The sequence below is a fragment of the Lepisosteus platostomus genome, chromosome 2 (assembly GCF_059453375.1).
Source record: "Lepisosteus platostomus isolate fLepPlt1 chromosome 2, fLepPlt1.hap1, whole genome shotgun sequence".
Lineage (NCBI taxonomy): Eukaryota > Metazoa > Chordata > Actinopteri > Semionotiformes > Lepisosteidae > Lepisosteus > Lepisosteus platostomus.
Genome location: NC_142612.1, coordinates 12,685,982 through 12,711,708, shown reverse-complemented (window position 1 = coordinate 12,711,708; position 25,727 = coordinate 12,685,982). Strand labels below are relative to the sequence as shown.

Sequence of the window (25,727 nt, the reverse complement as noted above, 5' to 3'; positions counted from 1 at the left end):
TCCGCCTTTTCTCTCCCCGTTACCCTCCTGCTTGCCGTGCACTGCCGATCTCTTTTAAATCAACTTTATTTAAAGTCCTGTTGCCGAATTGGACTCTTTCCATCGCAAAATCTTTTTTTTTTGTTCACATGATTTAAGTTACTAGTAACATTTATTTTTACAAAAAGATTATTGTCGACTACTTCTCTGCCTCTCTTCAAGAGCTGTCCCTATTTTATCATGTGTACGTCAATTAGTGTAAATACAACCACCACAAAAGACAAAAAAAGTCCAACAATTTTATATTTTCCAACTATAATGGCACAGAAAAGTGTAAAACCTTTGTTAAGATTCTCGTATCTGTTCTTCTGGTAGAAGCAGTGTGAATGCAAAGTTTATTTCTGGTCAGAACATACAACTGTTCACCCCAAAGTCACTGCCTGAAGAGATTTTTGGAATTCAGACATTACCTAAAAACATGACATGTTCCCAAATAAATTATGACGTATCCACAAAGAACATCATAAAAAATTGTATTAGTCAATTCCAAACAAGTTAAGTGGTTAATCTGAGATTTTTCTGATTTACATCAGTAGTTTGAAGTAAAGTCCCTGAATATTGCATCTGGGTGGGGCCTCTTACAGAAATGACTGAAATTACCTCTAAGCATCTAACACGAATGTAATAGGCAAAGGAGTTTAGGTCAGAGCATTGATCAAAGATGACCCAGATGGCATGAACTTTGAATGCAAGCAGAATAGACACCTCTACTGTGAAGACCACGATGCACCATCACAGGATCAAGGTTGCAGAGTGGTATTAATGTTGGAGTCCTTGAACCCCTATACATTAGCATCCGATAGATGGTTACCTGACGTCACGGCTCACAAGACTGTCATCAGAGAGTAAAGTATACTACATAACAGCCAGCTCTTCAGCACGGATTGAGAAGTCTTATCTAGTTATTACAGCTGAAACTTTGTGTCATACTCGGGACCTCAAAATTCCAACTGAATCACCCATCTTCTCCACCCTCCAAAGATCTTTTGGTATCGCAGTCTCAAATGGCAAGATTACAGCCACAGTATCTTCCGAGACGATAAGGGAGCTGCTATCCACAGTCAATAATGTTCCTACTTGCTGGTCTTCAGGCACAAAGCCAGTTATGTGGAAAAGTGGTTTGACATTAGCATGTTGTGCTGCTGCTGCAAGCTGTCCACTTACATGACCAGAGCTGCGCAGGCCATCATGTTCAAGAGCATGGACTGAACTCTGCACACTAGCATTTCTGTTTGTCCCTGACATCTCCCGTCTGCAATGCAGGTCTACAAGAGCATCTTAAAATTCCATGATGTTCACTTGATGAACATCACTTGCTGTTGAAAGACTAGTCAGGTCAGAGGAGCTCTGGCCTGGTCATTAATGTCCTTCAGCTCGGGAGTACGAGTGAGTTACACAAATGGCAATAAAAAAAGATGTTCAAATCGGGAACTAAAGATGATGAAGTTCCTCACCCCTCTTAATTTGCCGAAATGCATTTTTGTGATCCCTCTTAATTTGCTGAAATACATTTTCTTTTGCCAGTAACTGTGAGAAGTGGAGGAACAACCACATTTAGCAACATACAGGGAGAATTTAAAAGAGGACATTTAAGATGGGCAGCACATTTCTGGCCCATGGGAAGAAACCAAAACACTTGGGGAAAACCCACATGGACACAAGGGAAACGCACGTATGCAAACACCTTACAGAAGGTACCCCAGTCCAAACTTGCACTCAGGACCCCAAAAGCTCAGACAGCAGTGCTAATCACCATGGCACCCTTTCTTGACATAGTGAACTATCTAGATTCTTTCATTTGTGCACATTCTGATACCGCTGATCTTCGAGAATCCCTCCCCTCAAAATTAATACTGGAATCTTAAACACATTCTGCCACAACGTGAACATAACAGATCAGGAAGGTGTGTTGTTATAATCACATTTGACATTTAATACTATAAAATTATGTATACAAATATGTAACATTTAGTTGTACAAAAACTTTTTTTTTAAATTAAGTTTACAGCTCTACCTGGTCACAAAAATGAGCCACACACTTTTCATATATTTTTTTTTAAAAAAAGAAAACTTTTAGCCCTTTCAGTCGAATAATAATTTTCCTTTCAAAACTGCCGAGTACATCACTATGATACAGAAAAGTTCACTAAAACAGCATTTTAAACTTAATAGGCTTTTGCGAGATGGATGCAAGACATTCATGTAAGTATAAATTAAATATTTTACATGTTAGTGTAATGTACATTCTGTACTTGTATTCGTGAAAAAAGTACTAATCAGTGATATTAAAAAATTAAGACATTGGAAAAAAATATGTACTGGAAAACATGATTATGACAAAAAAGCATCCTTCTCACACTGTATTCACTTGAGATCTTACAAAAAACCTGTTACAGGCATCACAATCTTCCCCCTTTTTAAGGGGAATTTAAGATGAAATCATTAATAACCAGCAGTATCTCACAGATAAAATGTTGAAACTTAAAATAAAATCCAGGTTTTTCACAAAAATATTTACACAAACATAACTATACAAATGTTGTATGAAATCCAAAAGCCAAAAAGTACTGTAGATGATTAGACGAAAATTGTCTTGTCTCAAAAATATGCAACTACCAGTGCACTAAACATGTCATTTGCAAAACACATTTCCACAATAATAAATAATTTGAGTAAGCAAATATTAAAAAGCGATAAATTGTGTTGTCACTAATACATTTCTATCCACAATGTAGCAATTTACATACATTTTGTTTGAATTTACCTTAATTACTGTATCCACGTGAAGAATTTTGTTCATTTTGAGATACGTCCCTAATTTGGTCCAACAATTACAAGTATACAATAGAAAGAGCTAGACAAAACAGACATGTCAATATTACTGCACATACAGATGTCATTAATAGAATGTTAACTCTTTAAGAAGAGCTAATGTTAATCTACATTGTTATAATATGTGCGGCTTTGGTTATTTCCGAATAAAAATCTGTCACCAACCTAGAAAATTTTACATGGTCGCAGACTGATTAAAACCACAATACTGCCAGTTTTAGAAAAGGTGATACTTTAAAAAAAAATACACCCGAGGCCTGCAATGATTCGTAGTCTTCACATTCCCATCTGCATGTCTGCAAAGTTGAAGAAATTGTCTACATCTCTTGAAGACGAGGTCTTGCTTTCAGAAACGAACACCTAGGGGAGTAGACAGCAACAATATGATGACCTAACAGTCACCCTCATCTCAGACAACACACCCACACCCTTAGATAGCAAGTGGATTGATGTTTCCCAGAAATGGTAGGAGTGCTATAAATATTTCTTCCAGATCCCAAACTGCACAACCCACAGATTTGTGCTATAAAAATGTACAATGTTTTTAATGTACAGTGAGTTTTTCACACAACAAATTAATATTTCATATTTGCCCAGGCATTATCTACTAGCTAACTATTTGGTAGCTGTTACCACGCAGTGCTGACTTACCTTGGTGCCACTGAAGACTTCATTTGCAACCTGGCGACATGCCTCCACAACGCCTTCTCCATTGAACTCCAGCGCCACCACCGGGCCTGTTCCGGAGCAAAACGAGATCAAGGGACGCAAAGAACACTCTTCACACAAAACAACACAGATGCTTGTACGCCACCCTAAATTCAGGTTTGACATTTGAAGCAGTTTTCTACCCTCTTTATCATTCAAGGCAATGATTTAAAAAAAAAATCACTTTTCCTAAAATTGCTTTAACACCTCTCAAAGGCCTCAATTCTTCTTTAAATGCATAAGAAAAGTTACAAAAGAGAGAAGGCCTTTTGGCCCATCTAGCCTGTTCGGAAGGCAGTAATTACTGCTACTTATGCAAGCATCTCATGCAGGTGTTTCTTGGAAGAAGCCAGGATATTGGCTTTGAGGAAGCATTTTAGCATTTGCCCTTTTTATTAAGTATATAAAATAGTGACTACTTGTATTAGCTCATATGCTTTTTGCTCAGCGACAGTATAAAAGGACAATTCAAGCACATTATTTGACCTTTTTACATTAATATTACAACCGCAAAGTGTCAACTCATTTTCACACCTTCTGTTTGCTTACTTCTTTGTTTGTCTATATGCAAGGTAAAATTTCTTCTTAAGAAGATCATCGAATACAAAGAAATGTTTGTAGAGAGAAAAAAACATCTCCTACTATGGAAACTTAGAGTGAGCTTTCCTGTGTGAGTCTGCTGTATAAAACGTATTGCATTTACCATCTTGGGGGGACAGATCTTTACAGATCTGTATGAGAGACTGCTCTCAGGTCTGCATGATCTTATCCTCCTCATGCGCGTGAATAAAGGACTCGGCCTGACCACACCTAACCTGAGTGAAGAATTGTCTTCGACAGCTTCAACAACCTGGCCAGGTAACCTGTGCCATTCTCCCACATCCCTTTGTGTAAGTGCTTCTTGATCTCTGCTTGAAATGCACTTCCACGTAGTTTTCTAGGGTGGCTAATGAGAACTCGCTTCTTATTCAAAATGCTTTCAAAACAAAAATACCTTTTGTTATAAGTTCACTGAACTCTTCTGCATTCTGCTGAAAAACTCTGCTGGCATCCTCTGGGCGCATTGAGACTTCCTTCGTTTGAATCAGTGCAAAGCCTTTCCCTACTGCCTGTTTTGGGACAGATAGTCACACAAATATTTTGCACATTAGATTTGTTAAAAAATCACAGCAACCATACAATTACAGATGAATCTGTAGGCATCTTGGATGTTTTTAATCTACAACGATGCTGAAAGTTTCAGGTGTCACACAAAAACTAAAACAAAACATCGAAATAGTCTGAACCTCTCCCCCATATAGATAGCAACATTTTTTAAGTGCTTTTTCTAGAGTAAAAATGGATGTACAGCAAAACTAAAAGCTGTGGGGGTGTGGTCAGGGTGCAAGATTTGAAACTGGAGGTTCACAGGTTCAAACTACAAGAGAGACCCTGCTTGAGCAAGGTACTACACTTAATGTGCTCTGTACAAATGGCACTTTGAATAGACAAGTCAGCCAAAAAATGCCGAATACATTTTTCACACCTTAAGGAGTGTGAAACCTGAAGGCACCAGAAGAAGGCTTCACAGCGTTTTCTCTCTTCTCTTTTCAGCATGGAATAAACCTTTTACTTGTTCCTTAATACATTTTTCTGTGCTTTAATAGGATGTGTAAGAATTGGCTTTTCGGCCTGTGGACACCGAAACACACAAAACGATCGATGTTCAAAAACAAATTCATTACAGCCCATTTCTACACATCCATGGCATAAATACTACATCCCTGTGACAGAAAATAATAATTATTTCCATGTAGAAAACTGAGAATGGTGAACTACAGATTTACTGCAAACTAGCAAAGAGAACTTTTTTCTACTGCTCGCATACAAATCAAGCGACTGTCACATACTGGGAACTGCAACTTTAACACGAGTGCTTAACAAAGCACGGACCACTGCTGTCCTACCCCCATCCTCGGAATGAAAGCAAAAAAAAAAAACACAGAAATGTGACCAAAAGGATCAGATAAACCTCCATGGAACCATAACAAAATGAGGAATATCTTAAAAATGCAAGCATTTGTCAAATCCAGTGACAATCACCGACTTCCTTCATATGAACGGACTAAATCTTGAGATGACTTTTAAACTATGGCAGAATAAGAAGAAGGGAACTTTGTCAGCACAGATGTCATTAAGATTCAGAGGAAATCAGCTGGTGCAATGTGAGCAACACTCCTTCATGAATAAGGTCTCTAGGGAAGTATCCGACATGGGGAGAGGCCTCATTTGAAATTACTCATAGATACAAAAGAATCAGGGATTCGCTAATAATATTACATTGATGTATAGGATCAACTGGGAATGATCAGACTCTCACACGTAATGGAAATATGTACTACATGGAAAATGTTTGTGACAAACGCATTAAAGAGTTTATTTGCCAAACATGTGTTCAGGAAGAAATCGCAGCCCCATAAGCTATCGTTTTGTTCAGTGTAGGCCCGAGCCTCCTATACGGCTGCAAGCCGTTACTGTGGCAACAATAGTCTACATAACTGTCATCCGTTACCATAGTAGCACCGAATCCAATTAACACCCTCTTCAGATACTGCTACTGCTCTGCACTTTACAGTAGGTCTAAGGAAAGGTTTTGCCCTCACTCTTTAGAGTCACCCGAGAACTGCAGGCAGTGTCATTCTCTCGAAGCACTGATCAGGATTTCTTTAACCAGGCCAATCAGAGATAAGACAATCGGCTACAGATAAGGGCAAAAGGAAAAACAAGTCTTTTGTTTAGGACCTAAACACCTGTGTTTAGGATACAATGGATACAATCTTTTATATTCTGGCTGACGCTGCAAAAGGTTTGTTTTTAGACTTGTTACTTCCAATCCCAGTGTGAAGTTCCACATTTTGAAGCAGATACAGTGGAACTGGGACTCTGACTTGTTCCTCCCAGACTTACTTTCTGAATCATACAGGGGACTGGGCAGAGAGAATTTGGCTTCTCACAATATTTTTGGGGTCTGCACAAAAACCTTGGGCACATATTATAGGCCAGGATTCGACATTCCTAATTTGGGTATGTTAAGTCAGTACGTCATGCCACATTTGTACAGTGTCCTAAAAATCTCATGTATGATTAATTAGATTAGTACTTATTTTAACCTTATTTCTCTAGTGGTTTAAAATGGGTTAAATACAATACCTTGACATATGGTCACAAATAAGGTCAGATAACATGGCTATACATGTAGTTAACTGCTGTCTGGGCACAGGCAAAGCTTGGAAACCATGTCAGGCTACACTGCTGGCAATTTCAAACACAAAGATGAATCTGCCGGACTGACTGCAGTCATACAATTTTAACCAGTTTTGGCAGAAACCTATTTTCTCTTCTGGTTGGATGGGTGCGTTTCGTTTTTCAGACGCTCAAGAGAACAAGGTCGCAGGCTGTTATCATAAAACTAATAAACTGTGCTGTAACAGCAATCTAAGGGACAACATATGGAGAAAGGAGTGACTGGGGACATGAGTTCTTATCGAGGGCTAGTGTAGCAGTGGAGTTTAGCTCACTGTGTTCAGCTATCTGAACACTAGTGGTGTTGGTGGGGCCAGATCCTAGATTTTCTGATGGCTCGCAAACCGTTGTCAACTCTTGCCTAAGCTAATGTTTACTGAACACGGTAAAAACACAGCAGAGATCCAGTGCACTGAAGTTATTTTTAAACTTGCAAAAAGAAGAAACCTTTGCTGAAAACAATCAGGAGGAAATTACACCTTTCAGTGTTCAAGATGGCTTCTCGAGATTAACAAGGCATAAGCACTTGCACATGATGAATTTAACCCTGCTGGGCTAGGTGCCCCCAGGAAAGATCCAGTTTAGTATGACCTGACTAAATGTTAGATCAGCAGTGACTAGTGGAGTGAGTGTATATAGCTTTTACCCATTATTCTTTGAGAATTTTGATTAAAATAGGCAGAAAATAGGAACACAGAGCCAATACTCTGTGAATCCTCTACTTTGATTTTCCTGCCCTTTTAACCTCTTGGGCAAAATAACATACATGAAGCACAGAGTGTTCCAACTATTAACCACAAATTAATCAATGACATAAATAAATCAAATTAAGCAAATGAATCACCCCCCCACACACACAGGGTGGAATGAAGAGCCTTCTCGATTTTAAAGAGCAAAGCACGACACAGACCAGTAAAGAAATCCTGAAGCCCATAGGTTTAATGGCGTGGTCTAGTCTCACATTGTAAATCAATGCCAGCCACGGTTTTGTTATTTTTTTGCCACTTCCTGATTCCTTTTCAGTGGCTTTCTGTCGCAATTGGAATGCCATGATGCACACAGAGGGAACACGGGACAATCAGGACACGCGTGTAGTTTCCTGTCACACCCAGCCCCGCCTACTCTAGCTGATGCACCAAGATTTGTACAAAGCCTTCTAAAAACCTTCCTGATCCACTAGTTCTGTCCTGCTCCCTACCCACTGCCTTTACCAGAGGACCACTGCTTCTTTTCTTTCCAGAGAATGGAAACGCATCCTAAAATTACCAGTCGAGAATATGAATAATCATTTCCAGAACTAACCTTACAGTCCTTCGTGTGAGCATTCTTTTGTTCACTGCCAGCAGCCATATCACCCTGCAGCTCTCTACTGGCAACCCACTGAAGCGAAGCAGGGTTGAGCCCGGTCAGTACCTGGATTGGAGACCTCCTGGGAAGCTATGGCTGCTGCTGGAAGTGGTGTTAGTGGGACCAGTGGGGGGCGCCCACCCTGCGGTCTGTGTAGGTCCTAATGCCCCTAATGGTGGGGACACTATACTGTAGTGGGCGCCATCTTTCCGGTGAGACGTTTAACTGAGGTCCTTACTCTCAGTGGTCATTAAAGATCCCTGGGCATCTCTCAGTCAGAGTAGAGAGAAATCCCAGCATCCGGGCCGAATTTCCCCCCTTGGCCTTTACCATGGCCTCCGAATTCTCCCCATCTATAACTGGCTTGCACCTGCCCGGTGATGGACTGGTGCCCCATCCAGCGTGTACCCTGCCTTGCGCTCGATGCTGGCCACGACATGTATGGTATGGTATAAAGTGGTAATAAATAACAGGAAGTTTGAATGTCATGTCAAGAGTGACCCTATGCGCTACCGGGTGGATATGCTCCGCAGTTCAGAGGCCCAGATCAAGACCTGAAAACCCCGTTCGTTTGCAGTGGCAACAACAAACGGAAAAACAAAGCGCCAGATCGTCAAACCCGACAAACCCGTCCGCCCTTTCCAGCGAAAGGAAACCTCCCCACCTCGTCGATGAGCTTCCGGGCGTTGGCCGTCGTGTAATCGCCCGCGAAAAACACGAAGAGGCAGGACTCCTCGCTGCCCTTGCGCCGCTGGCCGCGGGTGACGGGCACGATGCTCCGGCCGGCGGAGGCGGCCACCCTGACGGACTTGAACTCGTCGGTGTCGGGCGCCGGCACGTAGGCCTCCACGCCCGCGTCCTCGGGCAGCAGGCCCCAGTTGGTCTCCCCGGCGACGGGCGTGAAGTCGTGGACGGTGCTCCAGTTGTTGTTGAAGATGCTCAGGCCGGCGTCCTTGAAGTGGAAGGCGAGCTCCGGGTAGTAGTACTGGAAGCAGCCGAACTTCATGCCAGTGGAGGACTCGATGATGGGCTGGGTGGCGCAGCACAGGAAGACATCCATCTTCTTGCAGTCCCGGGTGCGGAACTGCTGGCAGGCCACCACGCACTTGCAGTCCCGACAGTTCCGGAAGAACACGCTGCCCTTGACCGGCCCCAGCACTATCCTGCAGTTTGTGCAGTCGTCGATGGTGACGGTGGCGGAGTGGTCGAAGATATAGATGTTGCAGTTCTCGCAGTCCTGGATCACAAACTGCTGGCCGTTCAGTTTGCCGGGGAGGCGCCCTGCTGTGTCGTCCCTGAGACCGGCCAGCGTGTAGTCCTTGGGATCGACCTGCAAGAAGCACCGCGAAATGAGGAAAACGCAAGACACCAAAGCAGACAACACTGCTTTTATTTCGGTATAAGCAGGCTGATGAACGAATGCCACCCAGCACAACGGTCTAGAGACTACAACTGTAATACTTTAAAATTGCGAGATTCAGTAACTTGTGGTAATCGCATAATCCGCAGTGAGAGACGGCTCACATTTTTGGCAGGTCGTGTAGCTGCAGAGGGCAAAGAGCCACGGAATTATTAAACAGGCAGCACGGAGAGGTGTAGGGGAACAGCTGGTGCAAGAAAATCCTATTCTTTTCCAGGGAGCTGGGTAATAACAACAATGATTTCGCTAAGATCATAATCCTCAAAAGCAATACAACAAGCATTCACCAAAATGGGAAGTTAATTATAGTACAAATTAGTGCTACAAAGCGCTGTACTGTACATCCTGCAAAATTACAAAGTGCACACGTTACTCTGTATCCCACTTTCTCTTTTTTTTCCTTGGACTGCATGCAAACTCCATCCGTTCATTCCGAGAACGATCCCGGGAATACTGCTGCTCGACTTCAAAGACCCGACGACCTGGGATGTTGGGAAAACGGGCCCTGGTGTGAGTGTGCGCGCGCGTTTGTGTCGGTGTGTGCCCTGTGATGGACTAGTCTGGTCCAGGGTGTATCCCGTCTTGCCCCCACTGCTCGCCAGGATGGGCTCTGGCTCCCCTGCGACCCTGAACTGGATAAAGCAGGAATGGAAAATGACTGCAAACCCGCATCTATCCTGGAAGCATAGAAAGCAAAGTGACAATACTCCCTGCATCAGATGCCACCACAGACACCAATTAACCTGCACACCAAACGAAAAACCAGTGAAAACGCACGCTAACATGCAGACTCCACACAGAAGGCTTTCCGTCCAGAATCAGTCTAGACTGACAATCAGCTGACGTCAGATGGCAACAAGCAGGAGAAAAGCGACTAGAAGGATTGATAGGCATGGCTTATTAGCTTGAAAAACACCACAAGCAATAAATAATCATCAGAACCATTCCTAAGAAAATAAAATGTCATGGGGATGGGACATTAAAAAACTACTACAAACTTTTTGGGGGGGTTTAGTCCAGCTGGCTCTGCGAATTACGCACACCAGTAGACCGGGGACTCCCGCTGATGAACCCAGCAACCTGAAGATCGAGACACTTTCGCTTCTGCGCCGCGTATGGGTGTGGCAGACACTTCTAGACCAGCACATACTGTCAGAATGACCTACGCACACTGACAGCAGTTCCCTTTTCTGGACTTTCCGATTTATTTCATTCCGGCGGATAAGAGAGCGAAACAAAACAACTGTTCTCGGGTTCTTTGGTTTTGTTCTTCCTGTTTCGGGAGACCCGACTCGGTGCGAGTAGATAGCACTCGGGTCTGAGGTAGCTCCGGATACTAACGAGTTAGAAAGATCAGGGAATGAAATGGAAGTAACATGTGGAAGACGCGTCATGTAGGGTGGCGGGTTGACGACATTTACAAGGTTACGTTTGTCGGACATTATCTCCCTTCAACCCAAACATTCTCTTGCCGCCTAGTCCTAAGCATGTTATTTCAGTGTATATGCTTGCAAAGTAACAGATATTAGATTTAACCGCACAATTGTACAACAAAATCGTAGAATTAAGACACATAAAAGAACTACAACAATTGTAATAGTTATTACTATTATTGCTGTTCTTATTATTGACAGCGGTTGCTGGGTTGTTGTCAACCGGGGTCTGGGGGGGGATCTTTTAACACAGATCAGAAGTGCACTCGGAAAAACAACCTGACTCGGCGCACAACGAAAAACCGGGCTGTCAACACAACTGAAATCACAGCATTTCAGCGTTTTTCCATCCAAGAGCGCAGAACCCTTCAACCCACCGTGCGACACGCGTAACGCATTAAGATATCGATTCTAATCCGATAAAGAGCTGAGGGTACAGATGAGAAGGGGGCTGCCCAACTTAACGTGATGTAACGAACAATTGCCAGACTTTAGCCAGAACCCCCTGCTCGTAACACAACACCTATTCTCAGCAACACAACAAGACAACGATCAGCTTGGGAACTGCCTGCGTCGCTTGGGTCGCACCTCGCTGCCGGGAGGCTGGATCGCTGGTGATCAGTTTTCCAGCACCTCAGTCCTCTCCCTCCTGTTAGGCTACAAACTCCCGCTTTGCGCCTCTGCGTTGAATAATCACATGTGTTCGACCTTTCCCGGAGTCGAGCTCTAATAAAGAGCGAATACAATGTTGTTTTTAACTGCCGAAATCACGTTACCTTCTCGCGTTTGTCCCAGCTGTACTGTTTCGGCGTCTCTTCGGCGTTGGGTATGCTCGCCGTGGTCGTAGATGACTCCTTTTCGGATTTCCTTTTGGATTTCTTCGAATGAAAGCAGCCCATGCTGGAGGTCCCTTCGTCACTTTTTTTGAGGGTATTATGATAAGGAGGGAAGGTAAACAAATAGAAAAGGCTGCGCTCCACCTGCCTGTCGATAGTTGCTCTCACTACGTTCGCAACTCCCTTTCTCCCCCCTTGCTCTGCTCCCTTTCCGCCTGGAACAACATTGCCCCGCCCCACGCAGGGAGTGAGCCAATCAGCGCTTCCTGTGACTCGATATTTGAGAACCGGAAAGCCAATAGCAGGCGACACTCGACGGACATACGAAAGCGAAAACGGGCCAATCAGCGCTTAGCTCTGGTCACACTGAGCATGACAATGACTAAACCATCACTCTAATAGAATTGTAGCCTTTTTTTTGCGTTGTTTGAGACGTTTAGTGGTATTTTTAATGTTAAAAATATTTAAGTTGTGTGTCAGTCATGAACATCTTACTGAAACTGTTTTCCGATAATCTGTGATAGTGGTGGAGCCCTGGACCTTATATCTGTCCTGCTCAATCGATGGCAAAACCTCACCACACACACACAGTACATTGACACACAGCAGACACTGTAAAAGTTTCTGTTCTCCTCCCCACTGATAGCTGGTGTGTTGTGAGCGTACTAGTGTATCATCCAGGTGGGGCTGCACATTGGTGACAGTGGAGGACTGCCCCCACTACCTGTAAAGGGCTTTGAGTGGAGAAAAGTGCTATATAAGTGTAAGGATTATTATTTTTATTATTACATGTTAGTTGTACATATGCATAAGTGAGCTACATCTAGTAACCACATTTATGATTCATGTCCAATTTAACCTTCATGACACTATAGGTGAATGATTTATGATTACCCTGCAAAACAAATTAATGGATGCATTGTTGCTTCTGCCATTAAGAAGACGCCGCTCATATTCCACAGGACAAAGAACTTTAAACATGGCAGAGAAGTGACTTAAGATTATCCCAGGCGTAGAAAACTCCTAAGAAGCAGCTAGTCCAAAAATAATCATCTTTGCGGCAGGCATGCTGATCTCTCCGGCACCTGTAAAAGAGTATGACACTTGAGCTGAAAGCATTGAACCCATTATTTATGCACATCTTGGCATATCAAAACATCTCTGTCAGGTTCACACTGCAATATCTCAGCTTGCAAGACTGGAACCAGAGTATGGAGTCCAGTGCAAGGTGGCTGGAGCTCTTCCGCACTGATTCAGCAAAGGGTCTGTCTCTGTTATCGCATGCGTGGGCTCACCTGTGAGCCCCGAGACCAGAGCTGAGTCATAATGGTAGAAGGAGCTGCCATTGTCACCCCCAAAGAAATTTCACATCCTAATGGCAGCTGGCAAGATCTCTTGGCCGGTATGTAGAAAACATAAGAAACGTTACAAGCAAGAGGAGACCAGTCGATCCCCTAACCCTCCTTGGTAGTTTGTACGTAATTGGCCCCAAAATCTCATCTTTCCATTTCTAGAAAGAAACCAGGGTATTGACCTCAACACTATAATGCTGTGCAGCTTGTTCCAGACTCCCACAACCCTTTGGGTAAAGGTGTGTCCCCTTTTCTTACTTCAAATGTCACATGGTTTCTGTTTGTGCCTTCTGGTTATTGCTTCATTGTTTGTTCTCAGAAGTGAAACAGTAGCTTTTCCAGATTCAAAGAAACCACTGCGTGTTATTTACACTGGTCATTGGCCAACAGTAGGATGAGTCGCTGACTCAAAGAGTGTCATGGAAATTTGTGAAACACACTGGGAGATGTTAGCACACATGCTCTGCTGCTGTGTGAGAAAGCAAAGGGCAAGCTGCTGTTGGCCAGCCTGGGTGTGAACAGTCAAGCCATCCACCCTGAGCCTCAGATGTGGCCCCAAGAGACTGTTATTTGTTATGACATTCTGACATCTGTGGTGTGTTCTGTGGTTTGTTGTGGTGTTGTGTGATAGTGTAGTGTCACGGTTTGTTCTGTGATGTGGTGTTGTGTGGTGTTGCAGTGTTCTGTGTCGTGTGTTTTGTGGTGTTATGTTGTGTTACATGTTGCGTTGTTGTGGTGTTGGGTGACGTGTAGTGTCGCGGTGTGTTCAGTGATGTGGTGTTGTGAAGTGTTGTGTGGAGTTGCAGTGTGCTGTGTTGTGTGTTTTGTGGTGGTGTGTTCTGTGATGTGGTGAAGTGTGTTGTGTGGTTTTGTGGTCTGTTGTTCTGTGGTTTGCTGCGTGTTGTAAGGTGTTGCGGTGTGCTGTGTGGTGTGTTTTGTGGTGTTGTAGTGCATTCTGTGATGTGGTGTTGTAGTGTGTTGTGTGGTGTTGTGATGTGTTGCAGTGTTCATGTGTTTTGTGGTGTCGTGGTGCTTTCAGTGATGTGGTGTTGTGGTGTGTTCTCTGCTTTGTTTTGGTGTTGTGTGTTGTATTGTAATGTGCTGTATGGTGTGTAGTGTTGCAAGGTAAGTATTATATACTCAGACCAGTTTAACTCTTTAAATTCCTATTATGTGTAAACACACTGTATTTAGATCTAAAATGATATAGAATTCTTACTAAACGCTTACACAGTGACCGATACTGTTTTTTTTCTGCCGCTACACCTATTGATGGTAGGTCTACTTAAGTATCTGTACACACACATACACCAGAATCCTGATCTTTTAATTGAGAGGCCGTGTCCATTGGAGAAGTGGCAAGTGGAACATGTTACTTCTTTTCCAGGGTGCCAGCCAGACAGATAATCCTGTTCCATATGGGGTCTGCCATCTGATGCCAATTAGGAGATCGAAGCAGGAGCATTAAAAAACAACAGAAGACAGAGGATAGGTGTGAGAAGTGTAGATACAGAATATATGTTCAAATGAATAGTATAACATACCATCCTAAAATAAATGAACCTACTGTATAATACTTTTACTAATCTGTACCAATAGCATATTTATAAATATTTTTATAATGCATTTGTATATACTGCTTCAACTCTTGATTTATGACTTTTAAATAGCACACAACTGCCAATGTTTTTTCTCAACCTCTCATTTATTGTCCAAAACCACGTCACGGTTTTTTAGAAAAAAATGAAAAACATTTTATTATCAAGCAGACATCACGGTAAAGCTAAGCTGTAAGTGTTCCACTTTTATCTGGAGTCATTAATGGAACGAAAAAGAGGAAAAAAGTACTGAGAATTATTTTTCTTTTTACTCTAAAACAAACGCCTCCAGTCCTCTAATCCTCAATGAAGAATCATAACCCAGTGAGTTTTACAGGTCCCCCTTTTAAAGTGTAAGAATATTTACAACGTATTGAACAAGTAAGCAATTTATCTGTTCAATATGGGAACTCTGGTCCTTGAGGGGAGCTGGATTTTCACTTTTTTATCCCACACGATCTCTAAATTGCTCAATTAAACACATGATCTGTTTAACTGGTCATAATGGAATTGCTCCAGGTCTTCTAATTAATGATTAAAGTGCAATGGACAAATTGTGCTAGATAGGGGATGTCCAAAAAAAATTGCCAAACGGTAAAAGAAATGATTAAATCTGCACATAACGTCTCCCGGTGAAGGGATTTTGCCTTCTACAGGGGGGGATGTAAAAGTCTCACTCTTCTGTGGTCTCGCAGAACCAGTCCTCCAAGATTCAGAGCGTTTCTCCTCTGGGCTATACAGGCACATGCTTGACATGCTGGATGCGTTTGTGCTGCAGGGCACAAACTGTTTCTTCACTGGACCTGTGGATTGGCCCCAGCCCTTCGAGGATTCTCCATTCCAATAATTTGGTTTTTATGTTGATTCCCAATGATTTAAAGTTTTCTGAGCCTCCACTAGGGAACACCTTGTTTTAAGTGGTAATTAAAGTTGAGGTTCTCTGCACCATTTCCTATATGAATACAGTATCTAATAGGCACGCGGATACTGGTTTTTATACAGTATGTATTAGTTTGAAAACTGCACTTGTTCAACTGTTCAAGGTCTCTTTTCTGTGAGCCTTTGTTTTAGTCATGGGCTCGAGAAACTACTTGGAACACAAAAGCTATGCATGGTTTTTCATGCACGTTTAGTATATGGTCTTTTAAAACATAATTTTCACCTTGCCAGCATCCTTTTTCATTCTAAAGGGTGGCCTAGAAATATTTCAGATTCACGGGTGTTTAAAAACGTCGTTGGTCATTTCATTCATGATTTTGAGACAAATATTTCGACCACTGATCAAATTAATCCAAATCAAGCAAGGTACATTCTGGCACAATCCTTAGATTACAACTGTATATTCAGATAACAATAGTAGTTTACCTTTGCAGAAAGCGTCGTGTAAAACGGTACAATTGCAGTATTTTAAAAAATGTGATTAAGTGAGCACCAGATGGCGCTCTTACACACACACTCTGCTGTTGCTGATGCATGGCACTGCACAATCGTTTGGTGTGCGTGCTTTGCTAAAGCAAATCACAGCACTCTGTGAGCTGAGATGATAAATGAATGTTCAGGTCTTGCACCACTTAATGAAAACAAACTGCATGGAGCCTGGCTTTGCTGTTAAAAGGAACAAGACTGCAGAATCTGCTGACTTACCTCTTCGCAAAAGAGCTCTTCAGAGACCATTATCCGTAAACATATCGTTAAGATGCATCCTTAACTGTTGCAGCAGACGTGTTAAGCCACTGTCTGTACTCTTATGCTCGTGTTTTTATTTTCAGTAATATGTCTTTAAGATGGAAATCTCAAATATGAACAAGTGATGTCTCACTTTGAAGTGCGCATATTTGAAAAAATATTTTTGTCTGTTCATCAAAATGGAAGCGATTCTAAATGCACATGACCTCTGTTAAATATTAGTCGAAAACTAGCTCCGGTTAATTTCTATTGTAGCTACAGTATAAAGATTCGAGTTTCTTTATTCTTAAGAGCTAGTTGTCTAGAATTTCTAGGATCAGCAAATCTCACAGAGTATGTAAGCGTGATTTTAAAAAACGTAAAAGTTAAGTATATGGTTTGTTAGCTTGTTAGAGGATTGTTTCCGTTTTGGAAACCCATTAGTCAAAACACAAAGCTTGACCTGTCTTAAGTAGAATGAGGTTACCTGCTCGCCAGAGAACCTGCAGTTACAAAAGCCAAAACAATATTATTGATGGTGTTGTATGGAGTGAAAAGTGTCACAGAACAGGTGAGAGCTTGCTCGAGTTGGCACACAGAGGCATTCCGAGTTACAGCGCACAGAGCATCGCGATCATTCAATTCCCTTATTGATTATGGCCTGACAGCGCCGCCATGCAATTTGCCCAGCGCTCAGTGTGTGCTCAGACTGGGAAAACACAGGCCTTGATTGATGACTGACTCTCCCGGGTCTGCAGTGATTAGGAAAACCAAACGGCTTCACACAGCGTCTCAGTCCCTGGCAGACGAAACGACGCTGCAGTCTGAAATGAACTTGCCTCATCTCTGGAAAACGGCTCACAACTCATCTGTGAATGACTGGTTTCCCTCCAGAAACTGCCCTGCTGGGCTTAGGAAAGGAAGCAGACACGGCTGTACTATGGTTCCCGCAGGCAGCTGCCTGCAGATAGCTTTTGCTTGTTATCGGTTCTCTGCCGGCTATGAATAGCAGTACTGAAGCCTGCAGCTGCCTGAGGCAAAAGTGGTAACTAGCGCATACCAAAAAGCTACAAGCCCAGCGTGGTGAGCTGAGGTATAAGTAACCCGTATTTGTCTATTTTTACATGTATGTCCATATTATTATGTACTGTACACCTTATTAATATGATTATATATATGATATGTATATCTTAAAATATTAAATATATCCTTAATTTAAAATGGAATATATATATATAAACGAAACACAACAGAGGCGTTTATAATTCATGCATCACTTCACAATTCTTTTTTATGGCTGTTCTACAGATTTACGTTGTCCTCATTTTCTAATCTGCTCCCTGTGCTTTAACGCGCTTGGCCGTACCGCATTGAACGGATTCTGCTGTTTCAAGAGGCTAGTGGAAACGCTGTAGCTTCAGTGATATAATTTCGAGTTCAGGCAGGGAGCTGAAAAACATATGATTTAGAATGTAATGAGTCAACTGCATCCTGGGTAGTTTTCAAGCCATGAATACACCCATTTACAGACCCTGGCAGCGCTGACCGTTCATTCTCATAGCAGGAAAAAAAAAACGTCGCACCTGCAGTGTTGAACCGACCTACATATGAGATTAAAAATCCTTTTATTAGAATCAGAAAACACATCTCCCTTATATAGCCATTTCCGTCACCAGTATACAAACAACAGGGTCATGATGGACTGATACAAGTACTGTATTCAAAATTGTCAGACACTGACAAACCACTTTTTTTCTTCAAAGTAAACAACTTGTTAAAATATACAGAAGGGGAGCACACAGAAATGCACACAAATAGAAAGTAGGGAAGTTTATTGCCATACATATACAGTATGTACATTGGAATTTGTATTTGCTCTGATCTCTAAATTTTGAGTCATTACATGGTTGGATAATACAAGAATATGCTTCATACAGTATGTATTGTTTTACTTTCTAGTGTTTAGCTTCACATACAGAGTTTTTATTATACATTATACCATATAAAGATCATAAACAGAGATCTTCCATGTCTTTCTTAAAAGGTCACTAGCATTTTTATTTTGTCTCCATAGACGAAGTTGATAACATTGTCCATTATCACCATTTTTGTTTGGTCTTTGATGTAAATGTCACGAACTAAGTGAGAGAAGTAACTTAGTGCCATTAGACCTATCTCAAGATTGTATTAAAATTCGAGACATTATATTCTAGACAAAATAAAGCAAACTACAACTGTAAATGTCTCCTTAAATATTAATGTTATGGGAGGTGGGCATTATATAATTCTTAAAACAGATAAGTAAAACTACTTCCTTGGGTCTTTCTAAATGTGTCATGTACTACATTATGACCAGACAGTCGTCCTGAAATGCTGATTTGTTGCTGAACTTATATTACTATAATAATATAGTGCTTCTTCAGCTTTGTGAGCTGTTTGAGAATACTTTGATGTTGGCTCTTCATTTCTCAAGACAGATTCCTATACAGTATTTGCCAAGCTTGCTTTCAAACTGGCTCAATGATGCCCCCTCAGGTTGCTCTTGGTAGAGGCACTGGACAGGCCTGTCCATAATCATATTTTTTCAGTTTGTTCTTTCATCAGACCCACAGGTTCACAGTATCAGACAGCATGTCAGCATTGACTCTCATTGTGGCACAAACACCACACAGTGTCCTGCAAACGTTTTGGGACAAGTGAGTCAAAACTGTGACTTGTGCTGTACAGTTATGCAATTTGTATTTGTGATCATGAGATTAAAATGCATGACAAGTACACTGTTATACAATATATTTTGGATTAATTACATTTATATATTTGACCATATTATAACAAAAATATATGTGGTATCTACCTCAGTGATCGGAAATGAGTGGAACTACTGGGACTACTTGGATGCATATCCCTTTGAAGCAATAACTGCACGAGACAACCTTGATCTCACAAACTGAAACTGCAACACTTTCTGCAATTTTCTCTTCCTCTAAAAATATTATACTCCTCTTAATCCGTTTTAAACTTGTATTGTACGTAGAATGCAGGTTGTGCCATACTGGCATTTGCAGGTGAAGATTCCTCCCGGATGTCGCAGATGTGCTCAGGTACAGCCAGCACATTTCGTGAGTTTCCTGTGATTGAGCTCTCTGGGAGGTGTGTGACCAATGTGCTTTCTGATGCTGATGTCTCTGGTGTGCCTATGTTGCTTAGCCCTCTACTGCTGCTGCATGAAGATGAGACTCAAGCTGTTAATAATCTTCAGGAATCATGGCTTCTGTTTTTCGATTCTATAAACCTGTTTTAAAGGGTAGGCTTGTGACTCAGATATGCTCAAATAGAACTTGATTAGATTCATTTAAACAAATTGTTCTTATGAAGGGGTGTAGGACTAGATGACATTTTGCTCTTGAAAAAGCTTCTTGATGTGGCCACATGCTTTCTGTCACCTTATGTACTTAGTATAGTTTGCCCCTGTTACCTAATGTTTTCTGGTGTGTGCCTTCATTCTTTTATTTCTCAGTGTTTGATGTGGTGTCTTGTTTTGTTCTTAAAATTATAATAAATATATTTTTTTAAAAAAATCACATAATACCAGATGAAAACGATAATCTGTGTTATCTTGTCTCTGACACAATTTCTGTTTTTTTTCTGTATTTTTCACTTGATGCTCTATGGATACTGGTAACAGAAATTGGCATTACAATAATGTATTAAATAACACATCTATTGTTTTAAATTAGCAATCATACACGTTTTGAGCACTGAGAGGAAAAGGAAATCATTGCTAAGCAGAAAATGAAAAAGGAAATCAGGGTTTCCTGTTTTCCTTGATAAAACCATGGGTTTTGTATAGTTACTTGTAGAGAAAAAGAAGAGCAGTCCCCTGTGTGATGTTCACTGCTAAATGTCAAAACAAAAATTTGTTAACAAAGCATTGTTCGTATACAGCACAAGAAAAGATGAGAGAGTTCTTGTTGCAGTCAATACAGGCTAACAACAGTATTGCCATAAAGCATTTGGAATTATGACTGATCATTCACAGGGAGATAAGCTCCAAGGTACATCACAAGAAAAAGTCAGCTGAGTGGCATTTTGTCAGTTGAGTGGTGTTTGGTAATTCTTCTACAAAGTCAGCATTGATAAAGAATTTGAAAAGTAAAATACTCTGAAACCCAAATCAGAAACACAGCACAGCACAGTGAAGTCCTCCGTTTACTAACTAATATACTAGTACACTTACTTTAACAGTATAATTTCTAAACTCATTTGCAGTTTCGTTTCGTGGGGCTTTAAGTACAGTAACAAGTGTTAGTCTCTGTTTTTTGCTACAGCATTCAGAAGAGGTTCCTGTTAATACTCAACTGTGTTTGTGTTTTCGAAGTATAAACATCAAAATTTATCGGACATGTCCATTTCAGTCAGATGGATGGATGCAGTTCATGTTACAGCTTTTGCAAATTTTAATTTTCTGTGGAACAGAGGAAATGAAATTCAGCTTTACTAAAAAGAATGTACTTTTCATTTAAGCTTAACACTCGGGAAGAGAGCATGAAATTTCACTACGTTCGCACATATATTACACGGCTTTACTTCATCGTAGGTCATGCACTGCTTGCAAGACGTCGTGGAGATCCCAACACACTGTCTTTCAGCTTCTTTAAAATTGTTCACTTTACACAAAAAAGGAAATAAAAAAGATGTGCTGTTGTCGAAGCCTGTCGAATATTTGTTGATTTATGGAGTTTAAGTAAGTTGACAATAGTAAAGCTGACCCATTAGATTCATCATATTGGGTACAGTCTCACACTGTAAAAATAAAACACATTTCAATGTGAAGTTTTCTCCTTAGTCTCCAGCTGCATAATTTCTCTCTACAAAGTCCTCAGCGTATTGGGCATCACTGGAGAAAGAAGGAGTTTGTGATATCACTGAGGCAGCAGAGTAAGCTTCAAGATGGCTCTGGTTAAGAAGAGCAGGTCCATGGGGTTTTGCAGCTTAATGCTGCTTGAACACAGATCATGGCCTGATCAACCACAATGTGTCTAATGTGATGCCTTAATGACTCCAGTGCTGTTGGCAGCAAGTTTCAAAATGCTGTATTTCCAGGACATTCCACTATTTATTCTTGGAAAGCAGGCAAGAATGCACTGCGTGGTGCAACATCTGGGCTGGTTTCTGTTGCAGATGAGTGGGAGTTAGAAAAGGGGTCACGAGTCATGCACAGCTATACCGCAAAGTGCATTACTGACATTACTAATATGTGACAAATGAGATGAGCAGGAAAGGCAACATATCCCCTGTTCTTTTTTTAAAAAAAGCTGCGGGAGCAATGATATGCATTTCAGTCACAGCGAGAAAGAACAACAACGCTGAAGAAGAGGAACCCCAGTGCATGGACGTGTACTGTATGTGTAAGGGCGAGAGCAAAATCCCCAGGCATCCTGGCCAAATTTCCCCCTGGCCTTTACCAGTGACGGCCTCCTAATAATCCCCATCTGTGAACTGGCTTCATCACTCTGCTCTCCTCCCCACTGAGAGCTGGTGTGTGGTGAGTGTACTGAGTGCACTATAGCTGCTGTCGCATCATCCAGGTGGGGGTACACATTGGTGGTGGTGGAGGGGAGTCCCCATTACCTGTAAAGCACTTTGAGTGGAGTGTCCAGAAAGGAATTATTATTCACGTCATTGGTTAGAAAAGGGGCATATTATTTTCAGTTGAAAAATGCCAAGCATACAGCAGATAATCTTGTACATCATCTCAGCTCGTAGCTCAGTAATTGTGCGGCTGTGGAGCCGGTGGTTTACCCATTCCCAATGTGATCTTCACGTTACAAAATCCTCTACCCATCCTTCTCCACTACGCTTTCGCTGAGAATGCATTGTAGTGAATTACAGCGGCCAAGAAGAGAAGTGTCTTTCCCCCATTGTCTTTTAAAGATGTGGCTCCAGTGCTGCCGTTTCAAACATATTTTCCAGAGATCACAACAAATTGGCGCAATGGCAAATGTGTCACCGTCCTTCAACATTAGTTTATCTTAGTTAAATAACCGAGAAACATTAATGCGCAGCATTTCCCCCATTCTCACGCGACTTCTCACAGGAACAGGCAGAATGAAACGTTCATCGGGATTTTAACCGCCGAGACAGACTGATTGCCTCCTCGAAACGTTTCTCGCCAACTCGCAATATGTTCGTGCTTATGTTACCCAGTTGTCGCACACGACAGATTTACGACTCAATCCTTCGGTACTCCCGGGCCCTCACAGAAAAGGGGCACTGCAACTTGGAGCTGCAGTACGTCCCAGAAATGTCGCAGTGTGCCTTTAAAAGGTTGAGCTGTCTGTATCTGCCGTAGGCGGGCGTTTCTCGGTTCTTTAGACTGTTTCCTTGTCCTACGCAGTTCCACAGCCCGGCGAAGGTACTAGCACCTTGCGCCATGGAGCTGACAGACAAACCCCCACACTGGGGAGTATACTTTTTCGAAAAGAAGACGGTCATACCCATCCTAATTTGCTTGATTTCTCAGGTCTGCAGGACGCGTGCGGAGGACAGCGCTATGGAGGAACTTACCACAGAGAAGGAGGCTGAAGAAAGCCATAGGCAGGACAGTGTGAATTTACTGACATTCATCTTATTGCTGACATTAACAATCCTTACCATCTGGCTTTTTAAACATAGAAGAGTCCGTTTTCTGCACGAGACTGGTCTGGCTATGATATACGGTGAGAACACGTATCTGACTAATTTAGTCTCGTAATCTATGACGAGCTGTGCATTAACCTCCTGGTATCGTGCGTGTATAACCTCAGAATATGCAACAGACTTCAAGTTCGTCGTAAAACGTGGGAAATTAAATTTGACTTGAAAGATGAAAATAATACCATTGACGTTTTAACGCTGGATTATGCAGTTCGTGTGACGTGAATCTTGTCACGGCGTATAGCCTTTACTGTATGAATTGAAGTGAAATTTGGCAATTCCTCTAAACTGCTTCATTGTAATTTCGGGGCATGCATTTAATCTTTCCACGCTTCAGCAACCAGCTCGTTTGCATGGTCGTCCAGTACCAAATAGGCCTTCTGGAAATAATTAATAGGTGATTCTAGTCATCGTTAGAACATTCTGTCAACACGTTCAACTAAGGTATAGCCTATGGTTCTGTGGCTGGAAACTGACAGAAAAGGAGGGAAATATTATATAAGCTGGAGCAGTTTGAAATAAACCGACATGTTCGATTCCCTTGTATTCCTCTGTCCTGAACAATGGTTGTGGTCATTAACGAGTGACTCACCCCCAACCTCCCCCCTCCTCTCCGGTCTTTCGCTATCTTGAGAAAGGCCTGCTTGTCTGGGTTATGTATAGATCTGATTTCTTGTTCGCTTACGCTACGCTTTCTGTGTTTATCCCCACTGGCCACTTGTTTAGCAGATGGATGTTTTTAAACCGCATCGTTCCTGACAACCTTTGTACGACAGTACCATTTCTTGCTGTCTTCGATTGTGATGCTGTCTGCTCCATCACTAGCTAAAGCGGCTGATGTGTTTGCGTAAAAATAGATCTATTGGCCAAGGGCATATGCTATGCAGCCGACGTAGTGAATGTCAGTTCAGGCAACACGGAGTTTACAATGGCATACGACAGCACTTGGTATTACATAGGTCCTTCTACGCTGTGGTAGAACCAAGCTAATAAGTAATAAAATGAGTATTTGCGGAAGCGCAGTTGTTACGGAGATTTTGAAAACTGCCGATTTAGGAAGCTGACGGAGAAATCTCGTGCGATATGATCTTTAATCTTTTTACTCGGTTGCCAAATTTGTTTTATTTGAAAGTAGCAGAATTGCCGTTTGGGTTATGAAATGACTCTCGTTTTTCTGTAGAGACCCATCATGCGTCTCATAAAATGTGCAGTACCCGGGTTCGTTTCCAGATGTCCAGAAATGAATGTGTTTAACTTCATGTGGGAACGTTAGACGGGTCAGTGCGTGGCTCCGGTATTTTTCTGTAATTAGCAGGAATTAACAGTGAGCTCAGCTCTGCTGATTGTCCTGTCCAGTCTCTTGCCCTGGTCAGTCTGCACGTTGTGAAGACACGTACAGTACTTTCACTTGCGATAAAAAGCATTTTGTGACTCCTCACATGTTTGTTGTTTTTTTTTTAGGTTTTAAGAAAACGTGTACACTTATTATATGTCATGAAATACATTTTTCTTAATTTGCTGTGAATCTAAATTATTTTTTCAAAGCATTTTTGTTATCTAGCTACGTATAAATGAAGTCTAAACTTCATATATGTCAATGTATATGTCAATGTCAATGTATATGTCAAGGTAAGATCTTTGCCACCTCCATCACACACACTTCTTCCCTGTACACAAAAGTGTCTTTTTGCCTGTGTCAAAAAGTAATGGTGATTTTTTTTTGTTCCTAGACTGTGTAAAGTCTAAGATGCAAGATTGGTTTTGTGGAGTTTTAAACGTTCTTTCTTCCATTTCTGGAAATATTATAGTCAAAACATATGCATATAAAAAGTATTAATACACATTATCTTTTAAGAGCATTTACATGGGTGTGCCTTAAAGAAATGTAGCCCTTGGTATTTTTACTTGTATCATTCTTTTTATTTACAGCCAACATGGCCTGAGAAATTTTTCAATGGTCTTTTTCAAGCGCTGTGTTGTTAGCGTAAGCAGTCACAGATAAGCTCGTCAGGGATTTATGATGGATATTCAATGAAAAAAGTGGGCATAGGTGTTTCATAAAACCTCACAGAGGGGTATGTCAGTTTTCAGCTAAACAGTATTACTTCGCATTAATTATTAAGTACTAAATTCATGATATATTGCCACAATAGCTGAACTCTTCTGCTTTGCTTAAATATACTGTATTAGTAAAGAGAATCTCGGCCTATGCAATCCATTGCTAGATCCTATGGAAAATATTGATAGGATTAGGGCAGAAATTCTAAGTAAAACTGAGACGGCAGGCTGTTTTAATTTATTTAACGAAGAAGGGAGCCTAATGAGTTTTCAGATGCAGATGCTGTGTGGGAGCAGGTGACAGTCTAGAATAGAAACCCTAACACTCCGTGTCGTGCCAGAGATCTGGCAGCGGGCTTGTCTGACCTGTTCCGATTCCTCAGCTCTCTGCTTTTGAGCTCTTATGGAAAAATAAAAGGGAACTGCATATACATAACCCCCCCCCCCCCCCCCAAAGCAAA

At 41.7% G+C, this 25,727-nt stretch overlaps 2 protein-coding genes and 1 long non-coding RNA gene across 4 annotated transcripts in view; 1 reads left to right on the top strand and 2 right to left on the bottom strand.

Moving 5' to 3' along the window:
- Positions 1 to 1,948: 1,948 nt before the first annotated feature.
- rp2 (RP2 activator of ARL3 GTPase) lies at positions 1,949 to 12,120 on the bottom strand. Its single transcript, XM_088598633.1, has 5 exons — positions 11,838 to 12,120; positions 8,873 to 9,538; positions 4,574 to 4,688; positions 3,523 to 3,608; positions 1,949 to 3,231 (listed from the first exon to the last, which is right to left on the bottom strand). The coding sequence occupies exons 1-5, from the start codon at positions 11,958 to 11,960 to the stop codon at positions 3,148 to 3,150; spliced, it is 1,074 nt and encodes a 357-aa protein (XP_088454759.1). The 5' UTR covers positions 11,961 to 12,120; the 3' UTR covers positions 1,949 to 3,147.
- A 5,628-nt stretch (positions 12,121 to 17,748) lies between these two features.
- LOC148675940 (uncharacterized) lies at positions 17,749 to 24,018 on the bottom strand. The gene is made up of 2 exons (XR_015925215.1): positions 23,398 to 24,018; positions 17,749 to 17,961 (listed from the first exon to the last, which is right to left on the bottom strand). It is a non-coding gene; the product is annotated as an uncharacterized LOC148675940 (long non-coding RNA).
- Positions 22,858 to 25,727, top strand: part of slc9a7 (solute carrier family 9 member 7) — a 55,275-nt gene continuing 52,405 nt past the window's right edge. The window contains exon 1 of one of the 2 annotated variants that reach the window (XM_088598589.1): positions 22,858 to 23,231. In XM_088598589.1, coding sequence (XP_088454715.1) covers positions 22,946 to 23,231 — 286 coding nt within the window. In that variant the 5' untranslated portion in view covers positions 22,858 to 22,945. The remainder of the gene's footprint in view (positions 23,232 to 25,727) is intronic. The other variant, XM_088598580.1, reaches the window with a different exon arrangement.

Bases quoted from the DNA above. Each gene is read 5' to 3' on its own strand.
- rp2 (XM_088598633.1), bottom strand. From the start codon at position 11,960: ATGGGCTGCTTTCATTCGAAGAAATCCAAAAGGAAATCCGAAAAGGAG. The intron at 4,689-8,872 runs GTGGGGAGGTTT...GTCCCAAAACAG, and splicing joins CCCGGAAGCTCATCGACGAG to GCAGTAGGGAAAGGCTTTGC. The intron at 3,609-4,573 runs GTATTTTTGTTT...GCTCCGGAACAG, and splicing joins CAGTGAACTTATAACAAAAG to GCCCGGTGGTGGCGCTGGAG.